This window comes from Miniopterus natalensis, chromosome 1 (assembly GCF_054644295.1).
Source record: "Miniopterus natalensis isolate mMinNat1 chromosome 1, mMinNat1.hap1, whole genome shotgun sequence".
Classification (NCBI taxonomy): domain Eukaryota; kingdom Metazoa; phylum Chordata; class Mammalia; order Chiroptera; family Miniopteridae; genus Miniopterus; species Miniopterus natalensis.
In genome coordinates this window covers 52,213,118-52,238,870 of record NC_142081.1, presented here as the reverse complement: position 1 = coordinate 52,238,870, position 25,753 = coordinate 52,213,118, and the positions used below count along the sequence as shown (strand labels likewise).

General features: G+C 39.2%; 1 protein-coding gene across 2 annotated transcripts in view; it reads right to left on the bottom strand.

Annotated features, from left to right (window-relative positions):
• SPPL2A (signal peptide peptidase like 2A) overlaps positions 1-19,640 on the bottom strand; it is a 49,039-nt gene extending 29,399 nt beyond the window's left edge. For both annotated transcript variants that reach the window (XM_087821450.1, XM_087821459.1), the window contains exons 1-6: positions 19,557-19,640; positions 5,502-5,621; positions 4,980-5,162; positions 4,456-4,545; positions 3,876-4,009; positions 414-565 (exon numbers count right to left, since the gene is read on the bottom strand). In XM_087821450.1, the coding sequence (XP_087677576.1) occupies positions 414-565; positions 3,876-4,009; positions 4,456-4,545; positions 4,980-5,162; positions 5,502-5,621; positions 19,557-19,619 (742 nt within the window). In that variant the 5' untranslated portion in view covers positions 19,620-19,640. The remainder of the gene's footprint in view (positions 1-413; positions 566-3,875; positions 4,010-4,455; positions 4,546-4,979; positions 5,163-5,501; positions 5,622-19,556) is intronic.
• Positions 19,641-25,753: the final 6,113 nt, after the last annotated feature.

Genomic DNA, 25,753 nt, shown 5'->3' with positions numbered 1-25,753 from the left:
TCCTGATTTGCAAACTGACGAAAGAATAAACTACACTTTGGGGGCAGGGATAAGCAAAGGCAATGAATCAGTAGTTTTAATAGCCTTCTATTTCATGTAACTAAATATAGCCACCAAGAAGTCCTTAGCCTGCTCTTTAGATATTAGGATTTCATGCTTTATCTTCAGGGAGGGAAATGTAGAGACCATAGCAATTTTTCAAGTCATCCATGAAGAGGTGTTCTTATCTGAATTTTTTTTTATCCCAGAGTAGCAGGGACCTGATACTTCTAACCATTTAAAAAGATAGTATCACTTTTTAATTATTCACTTGAGTTTTCCAGGTAGAATGCCTTAAAGGAAAAGATAAATCTGGCCAAGTAAGTGAAAAGATTGCATGCCAAAAATAACAAATATAAAACATGACTTCTTACCCAACCATTTGTAGAAGAAATACAGTAAGACCATCATAACACAGCAGATGGCCACAAATATTACAACTGTTAGAGGACTGAAAGTTAAATATTCATCCTTCTTTCTCCTAATTTCTCTGTCTTCAGTGTTTGCCATTGCCTTCATGCTTTCCCTGAGTAAACATACACAGGAACTTCAGCAAATCTCTTCCAAGTACAAGCATTTTTAAAATCTATCTTCAACGAAACTTAAACATGTTATTGACTATAAAGTAATACACTTAAAAAAAAACCCAAACACCAAAAAGAAATACTTAATCCACAAATGAAAAACTCTCAATTATTCTACCCTCCAGAGATACTGTTTTTAACCTTTAACTTTAGGAATAGCATTTTTTTTCTGGAGGCAAAATTATTGAAATAGATGACATATATTATATAAACAAATTAATGTTTGTGGATATTTATATTATCTAATTTGGAAACTATGATGACAGAATAAACCAATTCTTACACACTTAATATTATCAATTTACACACAGTAAAGTACTTCTAAGATTAGATTTTTTTTTTTTTTTTTTTTTTTTTTTAAATATAAGGGAAAGGGAGAGAGAGAGGTGAAACATCAGTGATGAGAGAGTCATTGATGGAACCCACAACCCGGGCATGTGCCACGCCCGGCCAGGCTAGATTATTTTTAAAATACATATATATCTTTATTGATTTCAGAGAGAGGAAGGGAGAGGGAGAGAGACAGATAGAAAGAAATGTCAATGATAAGAGAGTCATTGATCAGCTGCCTCTTGCACATTCCCCTAAGCCCACAACCCGGCCACATGCCCTGACTGGGAATTGAACCTCAATCTCCTGGATCACAGGTCGATGCTCAAACGCTGAGCCACGCTGAGCCACACTGGCCGGACTAAAATTTGCTTCTTTTAAATGGAAACACTAAATTCTTCTATCCATCAACTCAGTATTTACTATATGCTCATCAGTGGATTATGGACTCACAGGAAGTTCAAGACATAGCTTTGTGCTACCTTGATTTAAGACAGCAAAATATAGTTTCTAATTCTTCCAACCAATTGTCCCTTGTTGAGCAGTCTTTGTTCTGTCACCTAGTGTCTCCTCCCAGTTATATGGAAGACACTGCACACTTTTCCAGCTCCAATCCCGTCAATTCTGGTCTGCTAAACTCTGTTCCCTGGGTGCACTCCCTGACCCTTCTCATCAGGTATCGGCTCAATACAAACTTTAGGTTAAGAAAAAGTTTACTTCTATCAAATTACACATTTGCCAAACTGCTTATTTAGCAACATGCCATTTTCTTATTAGAACCTTGCTGACTGGGATGGCCAGCACATTAAGCATCTGTGACATTAGGAAGGCTACCTGGGAAAACAGAAGGGAGAGTCTGGGGAAAGACACACAAGCACCTCCTTGAAACTGTAGAGTTACATGGTTATTAACATAAGTTTCAATAAAAGCGATACCCAAGAAGGAAAACGTGCCAACCTATGGTATCTATCATTACAAAAAGACACATTTAAAGACATTTTTTTAATCAGAGTACACATGTAAGCCATAATAATTAAAGATTTATATATTTGTATTCAGTGTAATAGACAGCACGAGGCAATTTCTTGAAGGGGAAACATATACTAGGTTTATATCACATTAAAATACTACAACTCATCTTTATAAAAAAATCATACTCTTAAATTTCTCAAGAGCCACATGCAATGGGCAGAAGCTAAGCTTTCTTCCATGCCATCTTGAGTTTATGAAGCTTAAGGATCAGAGGTCTCGTTATAGTAAGACTTTAAATTTCTACTGAAAAGTCTTTATATGGAACCAAGGCATCTTTCCCTTTTGCATAAGGTGCACCCTGCATTTGGCAGGGGGATTCTGGGTTACAAGGTCCTGTTCTGGCAAAATTTCCCTTCCCTAAGCCTTATTCTCTTTCACTAAATGATAATTCTTAAGTTCTTTATAATTCTACTTTTCATGGAAATTTTTCCTTTTTATCACTGAATCATATTCTCTCTCTTTATATTGTTATCCCTACTCCCACCCCAAACACACATACACTTACTTCTATCTTTATCTTATCTCAGACTCAGCCACCTGAATTTTAAAATCCATAATCTTATAGGTAAACATCTCCTTTCCCAACCTGGCTGTTGAAGACAACAAATTCTTTGTTTCTGCCTATCATGATGATTTATCAATAAAAAAGCTTATATGCACTCCTCTCCCATCTCCAGTTTTCTTGAGGAGGAGCCTGCCCTGACATGCATATGAAGCTTGCCTTGCTAACTCAAAGTGTGGTCCATGGCCAGCAAAATCACTTGGGAGCCTCACCCCAAACCTCTAAAATCTGAACGTATATTTTAGTGAAATCTCAAAACAGTTTTTACACACATTACAATTTGAGAAGCACTACTCTAAAGAAACAATCTACATAGTAATGGAAGTATAGGGTAAATCTATATTAAATGGGAAAAGGTTTTTAATGAATTGGTAGCTTTTGGGAAATGATAAGTTTCAACAAATAGTCTAAAAATAATTAGAGGCCTCCTTAAATACTATGCTTTATGAAGATTAATATTAATGAAGAAAAAACAATGCTTACATGAAAACGTGACCGATATATGTTAAAACCTGTTTTCCAAATATGTAAAATATTTAAAGTTTAGTACTCCAGGAATCTACACTTGCTAAACTTCTTGATGTAAATCAATCAAATTTTAGTATTTTAAGAAATTACAAATAAGCTTATTAGCTTCATTTAGTTGCAAATAAGCCCTTTAACCAAAATCTAGAGATTAATTCACAAGGTGAATATATGCCCTTTATGAATGAAATAATATGCTCTGAGCACCTTTTTTATTCAGAATTATGAATATGAACTGATCTTTCTCTACCATATCGCCTGCTTTAATCTAGAGCCAAAGGTATATAACTGTAAGAAGACTGGGTTTAGGTTATTATTAAATAGGAATATCCAAATTTTATGTATATTTGAAATTTCTACTTGTAAATTAAAATGTGGACATGTTTAATATCCTCAGAATTCCTAAAGCATTGAACAGAATGATGAGGTCACACTGTAATGACTCAGCTCAGAAGGAGTTGAAAAACTCCCCACCGTTATTTTCTTCCAATTGAAATAAATAGGCATGTTAGGATACTAGGTATCTCCATCTTTACTGGGAGAGATAATTGAACATCTTAATTTAAAAGTCTTTGATGGAATACCAGTGTTTCCCTGCCAGCAGAAGTGTTAGAGGTACCTATGACTCCTTCCTCAGTGAAAAGTTAAATGACCCGTATGAGGACAGACAGCAATCTGATCTTATCTGCATTATACTCTGAGGTCAGGAAAAATTTTAAATGTTGTTACATGATTTAAATGATTTCAAATAATAATTTTTGACTATTTATCACAAAAAGACACTGCAGTTTAATTAAACTTACAATTCAATTAGTCCACTCCAGTATCCTCCTAATGCCACAGTGAACACAGAAATTGCAAAAATAACCACCATAGTATAGTCAAAGTTAGGCCATGATGGAGAATACATTTGCACAGTAATGTTATCTCCAAGAGTCTGAAAGGCAAAAAATGAGAGTTAAAACACCAGAATTGGTTTTCTTTCCACTACAGCACATGGCAGCAATATTCCAGTTTCACTCTGGAATGGACTCAGCATCAGACAGTCAAGAATACAAGAACTAGTTTTAACAACGTGATATATCCTCTTGTCAAAATTAGGAGGCTATACTTTGGTTTATTAAATCTTGAAAGTGGAGTGTTCCACACAATCAGAAGTTTTTAAAGAAGTCAAAACAAGTAAATAACCTTTCTACAGTCAGGGCTCTGAAACACCCTGTGCTAAATGGGAGGTGAATACTTTCCAAGTAAAGACTTGGTTGGCCTTTACAGCTTCGTGTCAACTAGTGGAGCATGTATAATAATTTAAGTTAAATATCAGTGGTTAAAATTCAAGAGTTGTACTATTTATGAACTTTGTCTAATATGTAATTACTAATTTACCTGCTTCATGTCTTTAAAGTCTTTGTTGTATATAAATGCAATCAGTATTTTCACATCATGAAATTCAGATTTGTTCCCTGAGGGAGCAAACTAGAAGAAAAAATATATTATGAGAACGTATAAACTAATATATTTCCAGAATAAAATCAAAATTATTCCATTAAATATAACATTAGATCTTTATAAAGTTATAAAACAAAGTTTCATGTGTTCTTAATATCATAGCAAGAGCTCTCAAACTAATAGATACAGGCATATCATACACATGTAACACACACACACATATATATATACTTGTTCCTAACAAAGTCGTGTCTACTTTAGGAATAGAAAAGAAACCACAAAACTTTCCAATGAAATGCCTATCATAACCAGAATGTTTATTTAAAAAGAATCCTACCATCAGATTCAAAACTCAGCCCCTAAACCACACACAAAGAAGATAGTTCAATCTGTGAAATTTAGAGTCATGAGCTCAAAAGAAGTTACTATAGTTTTATAACTACTATAGTTTTATAACTTACTAGGACACTGTTATTGGCAACCAACAATGCTTCAGCACCTCCTGTTTGTGCAATTCTGGCTTTTTCAAGAAAACTGCAGGTTCCCCACTGTACCACGACTGCTTCATTCTTTATCCCGTCAGGAGGAATATCAGAAAGCTTGCACAGTGATGTGGAAGTCAAATTCCTCAAACTAATGGAAGTCTGAAAAGAAGAAATGTCTTTAACGTGATACCATATTTCACCCTAAGTGCATTTAGTGACAAGGTATTTACTGATTTAATAAAATTAAATTAAATACTTTTAAATTAAATTTAATTACTTTTAAATTTAAAATATTTTATGATGATCAGGCTTTGAGGTATTTTAAAATCCCCTAACTTGTTTTTCCCAAAGAGAAAAATACTTAAGCTAAAGCAATAAAATAATTATTATTTATTAATCACATATTACAACTAGTTCATACACTAAAACATAATAATCACTCACTTTCACCTTTCAATATTTTTGTTTACAAATAAACAGTAACTGTGATTTACTTACTGCGTTTTCTAGGGAACTTGGAAGAGCTGTCCAGTAAGGGTTATAGAGCATGCAGTAGTCCTTAGATGGTGAAGCCGTGCCACTTCCAGACGCGTGCAGGATCGCTTCCTGAGCAGCTGTCTAGGACATGAACAATAATTTTCACACTGGCGATAATCTGACTTGCCAACAACTGAGGATTTTAATAAAGCTATTTATATACAGGTCTGACCACATTTCCATAAGAAGAAAGGTCTTCCACTGAATTTACTTTTTCTTGTTTGAGGAAATATTGAAACTATACACATCTGCCTAGAACAGTCTTTGAGGAAGTCCCTCTCTTTCGGGGATCCGATTATGGCCCTTGTTATCTGCCATATCCTAGGGAGGGTTCTTGCTAGGACGTGATCATTTCAGTACTCCTGTCACAGCCTGAAACTTTCCTTCTCAACCCTTAGGAGCTGTTACTTCATTGTTTACATTCTATAAGAGAAAATCCACTTGAAATCCCTTACCCGGTCGTACCTTCCATATTCTATGAGTAACTAAGGGTTAAAAAGTACAGTATTATTTCCAAGTGCTCTTTTTGGAAAAGAACCGGAGAACTCTCAAGTTTTGAAGATCCTGCAACTGCCTATTCAAAAAGACCAAACCAGAGTTTAAAGTGAGGACAAAGAAGAGCTAGAAAAATATTCTTTCCTTGAGCCTCATTTCCTACTATCTAGAAAAAAAGAGAGACAAGAGGTAAGAAGTGACTGAAAAAGTAACTATTACACATGAGGGTGGGAGTGGAGAGTAAGGAAGGCTGAAACACCCTAAGACCGTGAGAATACCGCTCCACACCACGAGTCCCTTCAGACTTGGACCAATCCCAATCCCAATCCCAATCCCACCGCCCTCCTCCTCTGAGCAAACCTTTCCCTAAACATACGGGAGAAAAGACTGCTTGGCAGGCGAACATGATGGACTAAGCCTCCACCACTAAAGCACGCATTAGGTGGAGCCATATCAAATTGCTGACGTTTGACCATTTTGATCCATCAAGTTGGTAGTTTCATATAAGACAATCTAAATTTTTAATGAGAACAAAATGCTCTAGTCCATGCTCTATCTAAAATCTCCCTTGAACATTTGGGAATGAAGGCTTTTTGGCATAGTAGGGGCTTCATTAGCTTAAGGGTCTAAGCAAGTGTAGGGAATTCTTTTAAAATGCCATTAAATTACATAGAATTAGATAAAGGTATTATCTGTGAAAAAGAAAATGTTTTCATTCAGCTATATATTTGGTGGCCAAGAATGGATTCTGAGACCAGAGGTGAAATCAATATGTTAAATTCTTACTATACACCAAGTTATTTTTAAATTATAAACAAACTATACAAATGAAACAAAAGTATATTTAGGTCACATTCATGCATTTTTCTGATTCAATATCACTGTCTTACAAATGAGGGTTCTGAGATTCAGGGAAATTACTAATATGGCCTAAGTAAGGTCAGACAGTGGAATCATCCACAATTCTAACTACAAAGGCTACTCCTCTGGATAATTATGAGGGCTGATTAGGTTTAGATTAAACATTTTTGAAAAGAATGTCCCATAAGTGAATTAGGTACTTCTTATTGCACCCAATAAAATGGCACATGAGGTCAGGATGTCCCCCTACTAGTGATGGCTTGTTTGATTATTTGGTTACATAGTAACGGCAGGATTTCTCTCATGTAAAGTTATATATTTTTTCCCTTTGTATTTGGTAAGTAAAGTAATCTCTCACCTAGTGTTTTAGCTTTCATGAGGATCCATGACTGAATTTTATTTTACATATTACATTGGGGATTGCAAGACGGTAAATGTTTTTTAATACTGTCATTCCTTCTACATTCTTCTTTTATAAAGTTTTAGTCTCTCCCTCTACCACCTTCTGTTTAGTATCACAGAGACACACTGATTATTAAAAATCCAATGCAGTATAACAACAATTATGCATTTGGTCTTCAAATTGTCCCAAATGTGGCCAGCAGAAACTCTTCCAGCTGGCTCTCACAGTTACATTCTTAGGGGTTTCCCTTATATCTTTCCAGATACTATCTATAAATATTTAGGGGATATATATAGAGAGATAAAATGTATATAATATTTGTTTTACACATATGAGATATATAAGACCATACTATATAGTGCTCTGTAGCTTTTCTAAAATTAAAGTTTTATAAATTAGATTTTCCATATTGATACAGAAACATCACCTCCTTTCACACAACTGTATAATATTCAGTGTTACTTCTATAATTACAAAAACTAAGAGATTAAAAAAATCTTAAATGTCCAAGGAAGAAAGATGTCCAAATATGAGTAAGATTTATTGCTATAAAGGTATTACAATATTTCCTATAATAGCAGAAAATTCATCATTTGTAAAAATAAAACTCATTGATATGGGAATTACTAAGGCAAAACACAAATTTTAATGGAAGATGAATACAAATGAGGGAAGTATAACCATACACATCGCAGACTAGTTAGACTGAATGTGGAACATGCAGCGAATTTCATGAGCGAGCTAACAGAACTAAACAACGTAAGCATTCCCACTACATTTTTTAATATCTTAGTAAAATTTCCCATAGAGGGTGTACAGCTTCAAAATATGTCATGAATTTTGGAACGAAAGACCTGGGACAGAATGGCAGTTTCACCATTTACTGGCTATCTTACACGTCACATAGCCTGTCTTAAGCTTCGACATCCTTGGTTTTGAGATAATAAATGTCAGCCTCACAGAGTTGTCATGAAGATCGAGTTAGATAAGCCCTGGCCAAGTGGCTCAGTTGGTTGGAGTACCATCCCATACATCAAGAGGTCAAGGGTTCGATGCCCAGTCAGGGCACACTAGGTTTTGGGTTCGATCCCAGTGGGGGCATGTACAGTAGGCAACAATCAATGTTTCTCTCTCATGCTGATGTTTCTTTCTCTCTCTTTCTCTCTCTCTCTCTCTCTCTCAAATCAATAAAAACATATCCTTGGGTGAGGATTAAAATTTTTTTTTTAAAGATTAAGTTAGATGATGTAATTGTTTGCACAAATTAAGCTCTTAATAAATGGTAACTATTATTAATAGTACATCTAGCACCTTGCTAAGTACTGGTATCATGTAGAAGAAATACAAGGTAATTAGAGGTTGCTTAGGTTTGGTGGGATGTGGGGCTGAGGGTGATAGCTAAAGGGTATGGGGTTTCTTTCTTTTTTAAAAAACTGACTTTATTTTTTAGATCAGCTTTAGGTCATAGCAAAACTGAGTAGGAAATACAGAGTTCCCACATACCCCCATACCACACACATGCATAGCCTCCCCCATTATCAACATGTGCACCATAGCAGTACGTGTGATACAACCAATGAACCTACAGCGACACATCATTACCACCCAAAGTCCATCGTTTACATGAGAGTTCACTCTTGTGTTGTAGAGTCTATAGGTTTTGGCAAATGTATAATGGCATGTATCCATCATTACTGCCCTAAAAATCCTCTGTGCTCCACCTATTTAGTTTCATTTTGAGGTGAGGTAAATGTTTTAAAATTGACTGTGGTAATGGTAGTTCATATCTGTGAATATGCTAAAAGCCATTGAATTGTACACTTTAAATGGGTGAGTTGTATGGTATGTGAATTATATCTCAATAAAGCTGCCCCTTCCCAAAAGAAACGCTAAACAAGAAACTATAGTCTTACTGGGAAGATTAAAAACAAATCTGAAGGTGTAAGGGATTAAGCACAAATTGCCAGTTATAAAAATAGTCATGGGGATGTACAGTACAGTATAGGGAAAGTAACCAATAATACAGTAATTGTAATCATGTTTGATGTTAGATGGCTATTAGAGTTATGAGGGCAATCACTTTGTAAGATATAATATGCCTAATCACTATGTTGTACTCCTGAAACTAATACAATATTGTACACTGTAATTGAAAAATAAAATTTAAGAAATAATCACAAATAAAATTTGATTAGAGTCAGAGTCCCTAGTAAAAGCTTTAGTGGTTATGAGGGTGTTAATAATGCAAATTCTTGGCCCATACTAAATCAGAAACCCTGAGCAGTATATATTTAACAAGCCCTTCTGGAGATTCTACTTGTTAAAATTTGAGAACCACAGCTACAGAAGCAGTGCCTCTCAAGATTTACTGTGCACACGAACCATTTAGTGATCATATTAAAAAGCAGATTTTGATTCAGTAGGTCAGTAAGAGTATGAGATTTTACATTTCTAACAAGCTCTCAGGTGATGCTGATGCTGCTGGTCTATGAACCACACATGGCTATAAGAGAACAGAGTAGTGGAAACCACATTGCTATGGGTCAATTAAATTGAGAGCATAGCAAAAAAGGTTTAAAATTCAGTGTCCCTTCAAATATTATAAGTACAAAATTAGGTGAGACTTGTGGTACACCCAATCTAGTGTTAGATCATCTGACAAAGATCCTATGGTGGGAGGGCAGGATACCTTCCTTTACATCTTCCAAGTTAGAGGCATGCTCCAAAACATCTAAATTGTCCCCTGTAATTAACTGTGGTCCAGTCTTCAAAAACTTTACTCAACTTTTAAAATATATGTTCGTATTTTCAATCAGTAATGACAAAATTCTTAGTAAAAAGCTCAGTATGAAGAGCTTAAAGAAATTTAGAGGTAACTAATGGGTCCCTCCATTTATAGTTCAAACAGATGCAAAATGATCAAAATAAAGTGGTCTCAGGGCCAGGATTAGAACTGAGCTCTCTGGGACCCAGAGAAGTAGTCTTTCAACTCCACTATCACTTTCTTCATGCAACCAGTTCCTTCATGCAACCAGATCTCTAAGAAGCTCTTAGTGCCCACCACCACCCTCCAGTTTTAATACTGCTGGCACGTATCTCTGTATTAGCTGGCGCGGGTCTCCTACCACCATTCAAATTCTTCTAATACCCAACTGGTTCCTTCTACATCCTAAATATCTCAAACTCTAAGCCCTTTCCTTGTTCTCGTACAAATAACTCCCAATTCTAGGACTCCAGAGTTCCATGGAATTCATTTCCCTGTGACAAATGCTCCTTACTGCTTACCCCAACTCTTCCCTCTTCATGCCAATTCCTATAAGCACTGGTCACGGAATCAAGTGTTCTCCAGAGCCATCAAATCATCAATCTCACACCAGTGCCTTTATTTTCTGCATTTTACTTGACCCTCACATGCAAGGGAAGTTAACTAGCCCATAGTATAAAGCAGTACTTCCTTTTTCTTGACTCAAATTTACCTCACATAAAACTTCATGGGACATGGACACAGACGACAGTGCGGTGAAGGCCTGTGATGGGGCAGGGGGTTGGGTGGAGGGGGGCAAAGATGGAAGGGAAATAGGGACATCCATAATACTGTCAACAATTTAAAAAAACAACTTCATGGGGTACCTGTTGTTCACGAACAATTCCTAATTTACTTTATTCAGATCACTTGACTTCAATCATATTCCATCATCTTCTTTTCAAATCAAAGAGTATTGATGATTAAGTCTATCTTAATGTTACGGCTGCCTATTCCTTTGACCATTTTTCTCCTAAATAGCTTTTGGTATGACAAGTGTCAAATGATTACCAAAAATTTAAAAAAGAACTGTAGTGGTCTCTACCAGACTCACATCCTTGCAGGTATACTATCACCAGTCAGACCTTAAAGAGGGACATGCATCAGGACTTTAATTTTGTAAGTGGACTTACACTGAGTCAGTCTTGCTCTGACCTTCGAATCCCTGTCTCTTGGGGCTGTGTTCATGCTTTACACTCCATGCTTTACACGGGCATTTGAAATCCTGGCCTCTGTTCCAACAGCCTCTTGATGCTGACTCACCAGCCCAATATTAACTTACTGGGAACAGGCCTGTTCTACTCCTGTGCTAGCTAACAGCACAGTTCGAGAATTCTTCTTTGACCCTGGCTAACAGGTTTGGTTTGTCTTCTACCCTTCTTTCTCCTTTAAAAGGTATCTGAAAGCACTGGATGTATTTTCCAAATTTAAGTCTTCACATATTCTTTTTGAAAATAATAATTCTCTAGCCAGAAATTTACCTAACATACTACTCCCAACCCTGTATCCATGTCATTCTTTGAGTATGCCAGGACTCGGTACCTTGGCCCATTTTCATCTGATCAAGATTAAGCTCTGAATAATGCAGTGTTAACCTTTATCTATGTATATATTCAATTCCCTTAGAAAAGAAAAACCTTTACAGATTAGTCAAGCATGGTTTTTCTTTCTTTCTGGAGATTATGCTCAGTAATCTATGCAGCAATTTCTTACTCTTTATTACAGTGCTTCTTGAACTTCAATGTTCTTATTGAAATGCAGATTCTGATCCTGTAGGTCTTAGGTGGGGCTTATGATTATGCATTTCTAACAAGCTTCCAGGTGATTCTCTGATGTCAGTCCACAGAATACATGGTTATAGACTTCATCCTGAACAGCAGTGAAACTTGAAAGTCTTCTAGACATTATTGGGGAATTCCTAGGAATTTTCTCAAGAGGTAAGAGTCACATCATACCTGCAGTCTGCTGCTGGTATAGCCAATGTTCGTGGTTGGCCAGCAGTTTCCCCATTTCATCCATAAGTTCTTTCAAGTATATGTATGATTGTGACCCAGCTTCCCCAACATCCTCCAGCCCCAGTCTGTTCATTGAATCTGGTTTATGTTATCTGTACAGTTATCCATTAGATGTACTTAATCCTTTCCTGTAATCTTTCTTCATAAAATCTACAAATTAAACTATTCTATTTTTAGACAACAAACATGAGGGCTGGGGTTTTGGGGCAAATTTTGTTAATAAACAAACTTTACTTACAATAAGAACTGGCAATTAAAAAAAACAAACCTGTATTCCTAAACCAAAAGATATAAAGTTGCAATGTAATCAATGAATTGATAAATGCTGAAGAGCTACAGTCACCTACACTATTACCCTTATATGGTAAAGTAGGAGGTGTTCCTTTCTTCACAAACATCTTTCATCTTTACACAGATGTGAGTTTTAAGTCAATAGCAATACAGTAAAACAGGCCTCTATAGGGATGGCAGAGTTGGGGTTGTGTGTCTGAATGACACATGTTCCAAAGTCAGGCCTAAATAACTTTCTGATCGTTCATTATTATATATTCTTTGCCTCTTTCCTCCCTAATAACCTATATAATCAAGACAACCTACATTATTCCTACTCCTACTTTCAGTATTCAAGGTTTATGGATACACTAAAAGTGACTGCACCCAGACCGACAGTGATTAAGTGTAATCTTATTAATTAGTGGTTTAGTGGGAGCCAGGGCATCAAACAGGGATTTACCGGGAATCCGAGTCTGTGGGCCAGGGAAAAAGGAGAGCCAGGATTATTCGTTGCGCTTGGAGAATCTGAGGACGTGCAGTACACAGGCTGAGAGATACTAGGTTTGGGGGAGGGACAAGGTAACCCTGCATTCCTTCAACACTCTGCAGTCTGAGGTACTAGGGGAGACAGCAGAGAATGAGTTAGGTAGGATTTCTTCTTCATGAGGCTTACATTCTACTTGTTACCTAGATCCAGCCTTTCTCCTGGTTTTCCCTAAATAACCTTACTACTTAATGATATATCACGGATGTTAGAGAATTTATGATTTATACTAGAATTCACAAACTCAAATGCTTACAAGGTTAAGCTGGGAATATAAAGGCACAAATCAGAGCTGATTTAAGACCACAGGACATGGTAAAGTTTGGCAAATTCTGGCCTAAGGCAATCAAAATTCTTTAAAAAAAAAAATAGTACCCTGGGGTAGTCCTAAACCTGGAGACTTTATGGTCTAGATTTTTTTTTTAACAAACCCAATTTCAGTGATTTTTTTAACAAAAAAATTTATCAAATATATAATAAACATGACTTCTCCTGTTTTTAAACTGTTTCTTATGAATAACTTCACAAATTTATCCAGTCTTTTGATCTATTTTTCATTCATAAAAACATCATTATTACACAATTTAGTGAAAAAAATAAGAAATGTCTAGAATCCCTGGGTTCTAGTCTTTTTCATGACTTCCCTTTTGATCTAGGATGTCATAATTTTCCTGAACCTTCTCGGGATTATTTTGAGTTTCCAAGGAGATGTATATGTAGGAGTTGCATTTGGAGAAGATACACAGCTATCAGTGACTTAGAAAGCAGACAATGAATGAGATGCAGAATCCAGAGACAGCTCAGAAGAGAGAGGGTAAATGAAAAATTGGGAAGAATCTCCAAGTTAAAGGAGGAATGTAACAAACTAGCATGTTTAAGCTCAGGCTGCCATAACAAAATACTATAAACCGGATGGCTTAATCAATAGGAACTTATTTCCTTAGAGTCTGGAACTTAAAAATCCAAGAGCAAGGTGCTAACATGGTTGATTTCTGGCAAGGGCTCTTTGTCTGGCTTGTTGATGGCTGCCTTCTCCCTGTGTCCTCCTCACATGGTAGGGAGAAGTAGGAGGGAGGGAAGGAAGGAGGGAGGGAGGAGAAGGGAGAGGGAGGGGAAGGGAGAGGGAAGGGAAGGGAGAGGGAGGGGAACGGAGAGGGAGGAAGGGGGGGGGCAACAATTCCATCATAAGGGCCCCACCCAGGTGACCTCATTTCAAAGGACCAATCTCTAAATACAACCATATAGTAGGTTAGGGATTCCGCACAAGAATTTGGGAGCACACAAAGTGGTCCACAGCATTCTGCCTCTGGTCCCTAAAATTCATGTCTTTCTCACATGCAAAATACATTCATTCTACTCCAACAATCTCCAAAGTCCTAACTCATTCCATCCAGTATCAACTCTAAAGTCCAAAGTCTCATCTAAATATCATCTACATCAGATATGGGTGACTCAAGCTATAATTCATCTTAAGGCAAAACTCTTCTCTGGCTGTGAACCTACGAAACTAGACAAGTTATGTGCTTTCAAAATACAATGGGGGCAGTCAGGAAGAGATTAACCAAAGAACTTATATGCATTTATGCATAACTCATGGACACAGACAACAGTGCAGTGAAGGCCTGGGGGGACAGAGGGAGGGGGTAAATGGGGGAAAAGGGAACATCTGTAATAACTTCAACAATAAAGATACATTTTTAAAAATATACTGGTGGACAGATATTGGCTAGACATTCCCATTACAAAAGGGAGAAACTGGAAGGAAGAAAAGGGGTGACGGGACACAAGGATGTCCAAAATCTAGCAATACAAATTCCTTTAGATCTTAAGGCTCAAAAAGAATGCTTTGACTCAATGTTCCATCTTTCAGGCCCAATGGCGTGGCAGCATCACCCCCACGGCTCTGTGTGATGGCCCCACTGCTGTGGCTCTGTGGTGTCCAGCCCCCAAGGCTCCAAGCAGACGCCTAAGACTTGCTGAAACTGAGGCAGTAGCCCCGATGACCTCTGAGTCACCTTTGGGGCCATGTCTCCCTCTTCTTGAAGAATAGTGCACGTTCACAGTCACATAGCTTCATCATCCCATCCTGTCAAATCCAAGATGTCCAACAAACTTTCTTCATTTTGTCCCATCTCCATCTCCTTCAGTTCAAAATGGCAGTGCTCCTGCTCAGATAATCCCATAAATTTGTTGTCAAATGGCTGTCTGGCCACACCCATAGTGCTCTTTTTAGAAGAAGCTTTCTCATATTTTACAATACACGTAGGCTGAGAATTTTCAAATCTTCAGATTCTAGTTCCTTTTTGCTTAACAATTCCTTCCTCAATTCCTCTCTCTCCTTTTGCATCAGGAGGAACCAAGCGGCTCCATGAACACTTTGCTCAGAAATCTCAGATGATATCTAATTTCATTGCTCACAATTCTTCCTTCCACAAAGCACTAGAACACAATTCAGCCAAGTTCTTTGCCATTTTAACAAGGAACGCCTTTCCTACAGTTTCCGAAGACACGATCCTCATTTCTGTCACACACCCCACCAGAACTGCCCTTAATGTCTATATTTCTAGCATGGACCCCAAACCTCTTCTATCCTTCACCCATTATCCAGTGATAAAGCTGCTTCCACATGTGTAGGTATTTGTTTCAGCAGCACCCCACTCCTGGTACCAAAATCTTAAGTCAGCTTCGGCTGCCATAACAAAATACCAGAGTGGGATGCTTCAACAGAAATTTATTTTCTCACAGTTCTAGAGACTAGAAGTCCAAGATAAAGGTGCCACCATTGTTGGTTTCCATTGAGAGGTTTCCTTCTGGCCTGTAGATTGCCACCTGCTCACTGTGCCTTCATATGGTCGGGGGGTAGGGAAGGTAGAGGGGAGGAACAGACAGGAAGCTCTCTGGTGTCTCTTCTTATAAGGTCACCAATCCCATCACAAGGGACCTACCCTCAGACCTCATCTAAGCCTAATTATCTCCAAAAGGCTCCATCTCCACATACCATCACATTGGGGGTTAGGGCTTTAACATGGATTGCGGAGGGGGCACAATTCAACACATAGCATAGCAGCTCAGAGAGCCTGGATAGCAGAACACACCTAGTTTCCCCCGGAGGCTAAGAGAGGAGGGCAGAAGAGAAGGAATTAAAGAAGATTCTTTGAATTGGTGTAATATACTAAAGGAATACAAATTTCAGCAAGAGATTTTTCTGCTGAGGATCCTAATTATCACTTCATTGCGGTAAGTTCAAGAGGTAGCTATATAACACTTTAGAATCTTTGAAGGTATGAAAAAATGAACCAAACTTTTATAAAGACATTATGAGAAAGACTCAGGATTCTTCAGAGAACTTTGAAGCAATTTTAGAAAACTGACCCAGACTAAACTTCACTCCTTCTCTTGGAAACAACTCTGTGACTATGTCCAAATAACACTGTGAAATAAAGGTCTATCCGCTGGGGCTAGGAGTTGGGTTGCACTGGGAAAGATGAATGTGAAATGGAAAATGGCAAGGCCAAGAGAGAATCAACTACCTGTGAGGCACTTTTAAATTCTAGACTTAATGTTTAATGGGTTTAAAATTCATTAAAACAGCCAGAGGTGCAGTAGCTTGATTTCAATATACATAGTGAGGTCACTGACGTGAAGAGGTCAAGATGAGGAGGGTAGGCTGGGTGGTATGAAGGGCCTTTCCAATACTAAATTCTCTGCCTCTCCCACACAAATGGGGCAGCGGTTTCTGGAGTACTGCCTCAGATGAGGATGCTGGCCCTGCTCTTACATGACCAAGGGGAAAGGTACCCAGCAGTGCCAGCTTCAAGAGCCCAGAAAGGAGAAATGAAATGATTAAGAGGACATCACTAATTCAAATGAACTCAGCCCCTCTTCCCTAGGGCTGTATTTTAAGGAAAGAGGAATAAACAAGGTCTTCAAGAAGAAAACAGTAAAAGAAAATAGTAAAAGAAAATAAAAAATAAAAAATAAAGCAAACAACCAACCATCACCAGATAGTGTTGTAGGAAAGGAACTAAGTATCCAGAAAGTAAACAGAAGGGAGAGCGCTCCAGCTGAAGAAAAGGGTACCAGATTTATTTGAGTCCCTCAGAAAAGGAATGAGAAATAGATCATTTCAGGAAATTAAAGGAAGCGACAAGAGGAAAACAAACCATTGAGAAAGTAACAAGAAACAGAAAATCAATAATACTAGTTGGCACTGAAAAAGATCTTTACAATTGAGAAAGTGCTTGTGGGTTTATTCCGTTAGCAGCACAGTACCTGGCATATAACAGATACACACTAAATATCTGTGGAGTGAAAGAATGTTACTGAGTCCTGTGGGGGTTCAGAGCTAGTGGCCCCCAAGATGTGCCCCTGTGGTATGGGGATTGTTTTGAGCTAAGGGCAATTTTACCAGGGGTTGGAGAAACTTCTATCCCTCTCTTGACTACCTATAAGAACTTGAATTAGGGGCCTTGCCCATAATGGGAGATCATCACAGATAACCTCTTTTGAGCTGTCTGTAGGGCAGGACAAACTTCTACTAAACATCTGCTTTTCTTATTCTGCAGTGCCTCTTTGAAGGCCCCAAGTGACCACACCTCATCCCTAGCTCAGAATGTTTTTTATTTTAATCCTCACCTGAGGACAAGTTTTTCATTGATTCAATCTAGAGAGAGAAGGGAGAGGGAAAGAGAGAAATATCGACGTGAGAAACATCCATAGGTTGCCTCCCATACGCGCCCTGACCAGGGATCGAACCCTCAACCTGGGTATGTGCCCTGACCGGGAATGTAACATGCAACCTCGCGGTGCACAGGACAATGCTCTAACCACTGCACACCATCCAGGGCAGAATATCTATACACCCATTTTCCTTTTCTGTCTCTGAACTTCTTGTGTGCATGGAGTTCCCATACATATGTATGTATTAAACTTGGTTATTTTCTCTTGCTAATCTACCTCATGCTTATTTGATTATTAGACCAGCCCAAAGAACCTTGAAGAGAGAGGAAAGTTTCTTCCTCCCACACTCCACACAATCCTGGGGCTGAGGAGTACAGAACCCAAGATTAACACAGTAAGATATAACAAAATACACACGTGCAATATAAAAAGAATAAAATCTAGAATGTGGAAGTGATAGGCTAGTTACAATTTAGAACAAGGACAACCTTTAGATTTGGCAAGCCCTTGAAATTATATGAAAATTCTGCTTTCATTCTTCTATTGAGAGGGTTCAGAGCTTTTATAAAAATTTCAATGTGAGTTTATGAGCAACTGATGTGTTATTTGGTTAATTATTCATTTGTGTTGAGAAAGAATTAGTGGGAATGTGACAAAGAAGATACATTCCTATAATTAGCTTAAGAAGTTAAAATGAAAATGAGTACAAAACCACTCAGACAAGTTTTATATCTAGGTTATAGATTTATGTGCACTTACATACTACCTGAATTGTTATCTTTTGGACGCATTTGATTACATAATACCTGAAAGATCCAGTCTAACACTGCTGCGTTGTTACTTTGCTTATGTTGTACTCCCCTGCACAAGCAATTTTTAGATTCATTACTTCATTCATGCTCCTAATGTTGCCTAGCAAATTATGACTACACCAAAGGTGCTTATCCATTTTAGGTTTTGCTTTTGGTTTCTTAATAAATGTTAAAAGACATTTCCGTATTGAATATATTCACGAACAGTAATCCTTTAAAGTGGACAGTATGCAAAATACAGTCTTTCAAAGAAGTTACACATTCTACTGGTAAGAGCTTAACAGGCAAACATCCTACAGATTCTGTGTAAATGAAGCTCGTAAAAGTTTCCAACCCGAACCTCCCTAAGTGAAATTTACAAGAAACACAAACTGAACCACTGAACACTGGCTTCTGACCCCCCCCCCGGCCCCCCAGAAGCTCCAGTTGTTTGATGCTGAATCTTAAAACATTACCACTTTCCTGTAATTACGAAAACAAACTTGTGAACACGTATTTGTTACTCCTCTCCCCTTTAAAGCAGGCAGAAAACCAGAAACCACTGAAGGCATCCGACTTTCTTGTGTTCTTTTAAAAGTTACTTTAAATTATTACTATTATCAAAACCTCCCAGAATGGAATCAAAAGAGCTCTAAGGCGAAGAAGGAACTGCAGAGGAAAAAACACACCAAAAAAACCCTATTAGAGCAATTAAACTAAAGCGCAGTCCTTGAACAACGGCTGACTTTCCTGGAACCGAGTACATTTTTTTTTCTTCCTACCGAAGAGGCAAGAGATTAAGAAGCAGCAGTAAGAAAAGCTAGACGATCAACCTCAGAGGTCAATTAAAAATGCCCAGAGAACTACAGAGAAGCACGAAGGTCAATGTGGCAGGAGGGGCTCCGCAGAGGGCTTTCCGGGGGTTAGGCGCTCCGGCGGCTTCAAAGGACAAGAGTCGGGGGTACAAAGGTGGAGGAAAGAAGGTGGAAAGGAGGCTGAAAGGAGAGGGAAAAACCAGGGCAGGCCAGGGAGGCGCGGGCGCGGAGGTCGGGGGGGGGGGGGGGGGGGGGGGGAAGGGCGCCCCGGCCCCAGCCCCGCCCCGCCCGGGGAGGCCCGCCCGCCGCCCGCCGCCCGCCGCCCGCCCCCCTTACCAGCGGGAGCAGGAAGCCCCAGAGCAGGGCGGCGGCGGGGGGCTGCGGCCGCGGCGCCCCCATCGGACTGCTGGGCGCCCGGCGGCGCGGCGCGGCGCTGCTCGGCGGGGCGGGCTCGGGGTCCCGCCGCGGCGCTGCCTCCGTGGCCGAGCGGACAGGGGCGGGCGGCGGGGCTGGGCCGGTGCCGCCGCTGTTGCTGGGGCGGCCACTGCTACGCCGACTTCCTTTTCCGGCCACGCCCGGAGGACGCGGAAACCCCCGCGCGGAGCACGTGGAGTCCGGAGGCCGCGCGCGTCCCGGCGCCGGCGGGCCCCCCGCGGCGGGGCGGGTCTCTTTCCGGATGCTGGACCTGGATTCTCCCGCGAGCCCGGGAATGCGAGGGACTTTTTCAAGGTCCTCCTCCTCCTAGAAGTCGGCCAGCGCTGCTCTGTTCCCCAGCAACTACCGAGGTGCTGGGGCCTGAACCTGCCGGCTCCCCAGCAGGCCCTGGCCACCACCCCGTATCTATTCCGAGGCCATGCGCATTCCTAAACTGCTGCGGCCACCGCTCCGGGCCACGGCATCTGTCTCCTCCGAGCCGGTCTACGCGGCAGCCCTAGGAAGGTCTTTTTAAAAGTATAAATCAGCTTATGTCAATCCCCTTCACACTTGGAACAAAATCAGAACTCTGGTCTGGCCCGCAAAGTTTGCATATTACGGTCCCTGCCTTTTTCTCTGATCCCATCTTCACTGCTTAACCACCTTTGCTGCCGGGGTGCCTGTGGTCCTCTGGCCTTTGTTCGGTAGTCCTCCTCCCTGCTGCAATGCTCTTCTCTAAGTACCTGGCGCGCTGGCATTGGCTTGTCAGCTGCTGTCGTTTCTCCAGAGAGAACTTCCTGACGTACCCAGTCTCATGTAGCCCCCCAACACTTTCACATCAGGTGATTTAATTCTCTACAGAGTGTTTTCACTCATATTCTCTTACTATTTATCTGTTCATTTTTTTACGGCACCTTCCAAAGGATAGCAAGGAGTACCTTTGTGTTCTTTACTGCTATGTGCCCTAAACCTACAACATTTGGCACAAAGTAGGTGCTCAAATATTTGTTGGATGGATATTCAACACCAAACACTGAGTAGGATGTTCTCCCTGCCATCCCACAGCAGTTTGGTGAGGAACAGAGATGTGTGAGCAAACACAGTTCAGGTTGAATATTGACTCTTTTGTTTGCACAAGACGCTATGGGAGTATCAAAGGGACATATAAAAGGGGTGCCAGGAAAAATTCCAACTTAAGCTGAGTCTAGGAGGGTGAGTTAATTTTAGCCAGGCAATGGGCAAGGGGAAAGGGGAGACTTCTGGAAGAGTGAACCGTTAGCGTCAAAGCCAAAGGTGACAGTGGAGGAACTGTATAACGGGCTTGGCTTAAGTTATGAGTGGTGAAAGATGAAGTGAGAGAAAAAGGCAGAGACCGAATCAGAAATAGATCGATGGTTTGCTTGGGACTTTAAACTTCACCCAGTTGGTGGTGGAGAGCAAATGGAAAATAAGTAGAGCATAATAGACAGTTTTGGTTTTACAAGGCGCTCTGGGGTGGCAGGTGAAGTGGGAGATATTCTGAAATAGGGCAAAGTAGAAGGAAGCCAGCAGACCTGTTACACAACTGTAGTAACCTAACCCAGGCTAGGGATTGTGAGGGCCTGAGCTGAGACAGAGGCAGAAGAAATCGGGAGAAGATGGATCTGAAAGATTTGTAGCAGAATTTCGTAACTGAGAGGACACAGAGATGGAGGAGAGAAGGAATGAGTCCCAGGATCCTGCCCTAGGCCATTTATTGAGATGATCACCACCAGGGATGGTGGAATAGGTGAGGAAGGGGAAAAACTTTTGGACATGAGTTTGAAATGTTTGTGGGACATCCAAATGTAAATGTCTGTAGATTGCTGGCTAAGTGGATTGGTCCAAAGCTTACTGGCACAATGAGGCCAGAGTTCAGGTCTCCTGCCTGTCAATCCTAGAATCTTCTCACTTCCTAGCTGCCTAGGGCAAGCCAGGTTCCCCTTTTGTAAAATGGCTAGATGACTTCATCTCTAAATATTTCCCTTCTGCCCATGGTGGCCCTTTGCCTAGTGAATCTCCAAGGTGGCTCCTGAGGCTGTCTGAAATCTCTGTTTTTCTTTCTACATTTATGCACATTTTTCCTTCCCCCTCAGTTGGAGAACATTTTGTACATGCAGCCAAAGAACCTGTTAGACACTAGATCCTTATATAATTTTTTGGCCTGCTTTAGCTTCCTCAACTGAAAAATGTGGACAGTAATACCTGTTCTGCCTGCCTCACACGATTATCATGAAAATTACATAATCTATAGTTTGGGCAAAATTACTCTGAAAAAAAAAATTTTTTTTTAATTAAAAAGGAGGAGGTGTGGGGAAGAAAGGAGAAGGGAAAAAGAAGGCAGTGTTATTGCTGTAGTCCAAAGTGTCAGCGCTGTTTGTCACAATTCTTCTGCCAGAATGGTTTCTCCTTGGTCAAAGGCCAGTACAGGATGAAGTGAAGGAAAAGAGGAGGGTTAGTGGAAGATTAAAAGATTCTTGATTAATGACTTTACTAATGGAATGGCTGGCTGTTAAAGTTTATTTGGAGTACACCTCTGTTCTGCATGAATTTCCCTGCAAGTATTAGGTAGAATAAAGGATACCTGGATAATTTTTACTCAATATCCTTATTCTCCAATTACATTATATATAAAACCCAATTTTGGAAAATCAGTATCATTGGATTAAAGATTGTTTTACTTTCTAAATACATTTTGTTGGTGGAATTTTTTACCTGTGTTAAAAGATAGAATGTTATTGGTTGCCAGAACCTTTGTATATTATAGGAAGTGGCCAGCAAGTACTTGCTCCATCTTACAAAAGAAGAAACTGCTAGGTTGACAGCAAAAGTAGAGGAGCTAAAACCCAAGTCCCTGCCCCAGCCCGCTGGATCCTTCATACAGTCCGTGTGTCCCGGCACTGCACGATGTTTTTACTGAGGGAACACTGATGAAGTGTTGGTAATGAGCCCCCAAGGCTTTCTTGGGCACTGCAGAGAATTACTTTAGTATAGGGCAGTGATTCTCAATCTTGACTCTTTATGAGAATCACATAGAAGAGCTTTAAAGGATACCGGTGCCTGGGTCCCACTCCTTCTCCTTTCCCTGTGCAGATCCTAAATTTAGTTGGTCTGGTTGTAGCCTGTGTGCTATAGTTTTTAAAGCTCCTTGGGTAATTCTAATATGCAACCAAGGTTGAGAAACTTTGGCTTCGTCAGTGATTATTTCTTAAATAATTTTTTATTTTCCAATTAATATTATATTAGTCTTAGGTGTACAACGTAATGATGAGACATTTATATAATTTACGAAGTGATCACTCCCATAAGTCTGGTGCCCACCCGACACCTTACATAGTTATTACAATATTATTGACTATATTCCTTATGCTGTACTTTACATCCTCATGACTGCTTTTAGAACTGGCAATTTGTACTTCTTAATCCCTTGCCCTTTTTCATCCATCCTCCCCACCCCCTTCCCATCTGGCAACCATCAATTTGTTCTCTGAACCTATGAGTTTGTTTCTGTTTTTGTTTGTTCGTTTATTTTGTTTTTTAGATTCCACATATAAGTGAAATCACATGGTATTTGTCTTTCTAGTCAGTGATCTTCAAGTGTGGTTTCTGGGTCAAGCAGTATCAATATCACCTGGGAACTGTGAGAAATGCAAATTTTGCCAGACCTACTGAATTAGAAACTCTGGAAACAGGGTCCAGTAAACTGGGTTTTAATAAGCCCCCTAAGAAATTCTGATGCACGTTAAAGTTTGAAAATTATTGGTTTAGAGCAACATTCCTTAACTCTGGCTGCATATTAGAATCACCTGCAAAGTTAAAATAAAAACAAACTCCATGCTCCAATATTAATCAAACTGAAGACATATAGAAAAATCCATAGTTATAGTTAAAGATTTCAGCACTTCTCTCTCAATAGTTGAAAAAACAAGTAGTTTAAAAATTAGTAAGGTTGCAGAAGACTTGATCATGCCATCAACCAGCTTCACGTAACTGGCATTCATAGGACACTCCCTCAAACAACTGCTTATCTTCATGTGCACACAGGAGCTTTGCCAAAATAAACCATTTGACCATAAAAACAAGTTTTATTAAATTTAAAGTTTCACATCATACAAAGTATGTTCTTTGACCACAACAGAATTAGATTAGAAATCAATAACTGGAAGATATCTTGAAGATCCTCAAATAATTAGAAACAAAACACATTTTTAAAACCCATCAACCAAAGAAGGAATCACAGGGAATTAAAAAAATATTTTTTATTGAAGGAAAACGCAAATATGACATACCAAATGTTGTGGGTTGCAGCTAAAACTTTTTTTAAGTGCTTACAAAGAAATTTGTAGCACTTATAATAGAAAGGTATAAACAGTTAATGACCTAAGCTTCTACCTTAAGAAACCAGAAAAGAACTAATTAAATTCAAACATGAGTAGAAGAAAGGAAATGGAAATATCTGAGCAAAAATCAACAAAATAGAAAACAAAAAAGCAATAGAGAAAATTAGTGAAGCCCGAAGACTGGCATTTTGTGAAGATTGACAGGATTGGGAAACTAGACAAATTGATTAAAGGAAAAAGAGAGAAAATACAAATTACCAATGTCAGGAACAAAAGAGGGAATATTACTAATGGTCCTCAACCAGCCAGGACTGGGAATGACTGCTATAGATAAATCAACTCCTTGTTGCTAGTAAATGCAAACAATTTCTAGAAGTTTCCAGTCAAGGAGGCTATGTATCAGAACTTATTCCTTCTTTCTTCTCTGCTCTACAAGTGGAAAAAAGTACCCCACCAGTTCTTGTTTAGTGTTCATGTGTTGGTATCTATCTCTGAACATAATTTTTAGACGACAATGTGCTTATCACTCTTTTTTTGAAACAGCTCTATTTGAGGTAAAATTGACATACAGGCATTGTATATGTTTAAGATACAAATTGATACTTCTATACATGCGCATTGTGAAATGATCACCACAATCAAGCTAATGAATAAATCCATCATCTCCACATAGTTACCATTTTCTTTTGTGTGTGTGTGTGTTGAGAAGACTTAATTTAAGATCTGTACTCTTAGCACATTTCAAGTGTACAATACAGTATTGTTAACTATAGTCACCATGCTATACATGAAATCTCAAGAACTTATTCATTTTTGCATAACTGAAATTTTGTACCCTTTGATCAACATCACCCCATTTCCTTCTGTCCCTTGAGCATCTGGCAACCACCACTCTGCTCTCTGCTTCTATAAGTTTGACTATTTGGAATCACATAAAAGATCAGGCAGCATTTGTCTTTCTGAATCTGACTTATTTCACTTAGCATAATGTCCTCCAGGTTCATCCATGTTTTTGCAAATGGCAAGATTTCCTTCCTTTTTAAGGTTAAATAATAGTCCATTATTTGTGTGTGTGTGTGTGTATACACATACCATTTTCTTTTATTGATTCATCCATGGACAGACATTTGGGCAGCTTCTGTGTCTTGACTATTGTAAACAGTGCTGCAATAAACAAGGGAGTGCAGATATTTCTTTGACGTCTTGATTTCAGTTCTTTTGGATATATATCCTGAAGTGGGATTTCTAGATCCTATGGTAGTTCTATATTTAATTTCTTGAGGAAACTCCACACTGTTTTCCATAGGGGCTGCACCATCTTACCTTCCTACAAACAGTGCAGAAGGGTTCCAATTTCTCCGCACCCTTGCCAACACTTATCTTTTTGGGGGGTTTTTGATAATGGCCATCCTAACAGATGCGAGGTACTATCTCATTGTGGTTTTGATTTGTATTTCTGTGATGATCTTCATATGCCTATTAGCCATTTATATGTCCTCTTTGGAGAAACATTGTTCAAGTCCTTTGCTCATTTTAAAATTGGGTTATTATTTTTTTACTATTGAGTTGTAGAAGTTCTTTATATGTTTTGGAAATGAATCCCCTGTCAGATACATGGTTTGCAATTATTCTCTCCCATTCCATAGGTTGCCTTTCACCGTGGTAACTGTTTCCTTTGCTGTGCGGAAGCTTTTCAGTTTGCTGTAGTCCCACCTGTTTGTTTTTGTTGCCTGTGCTTTGGGCGTCCTATCTGTGAAATCA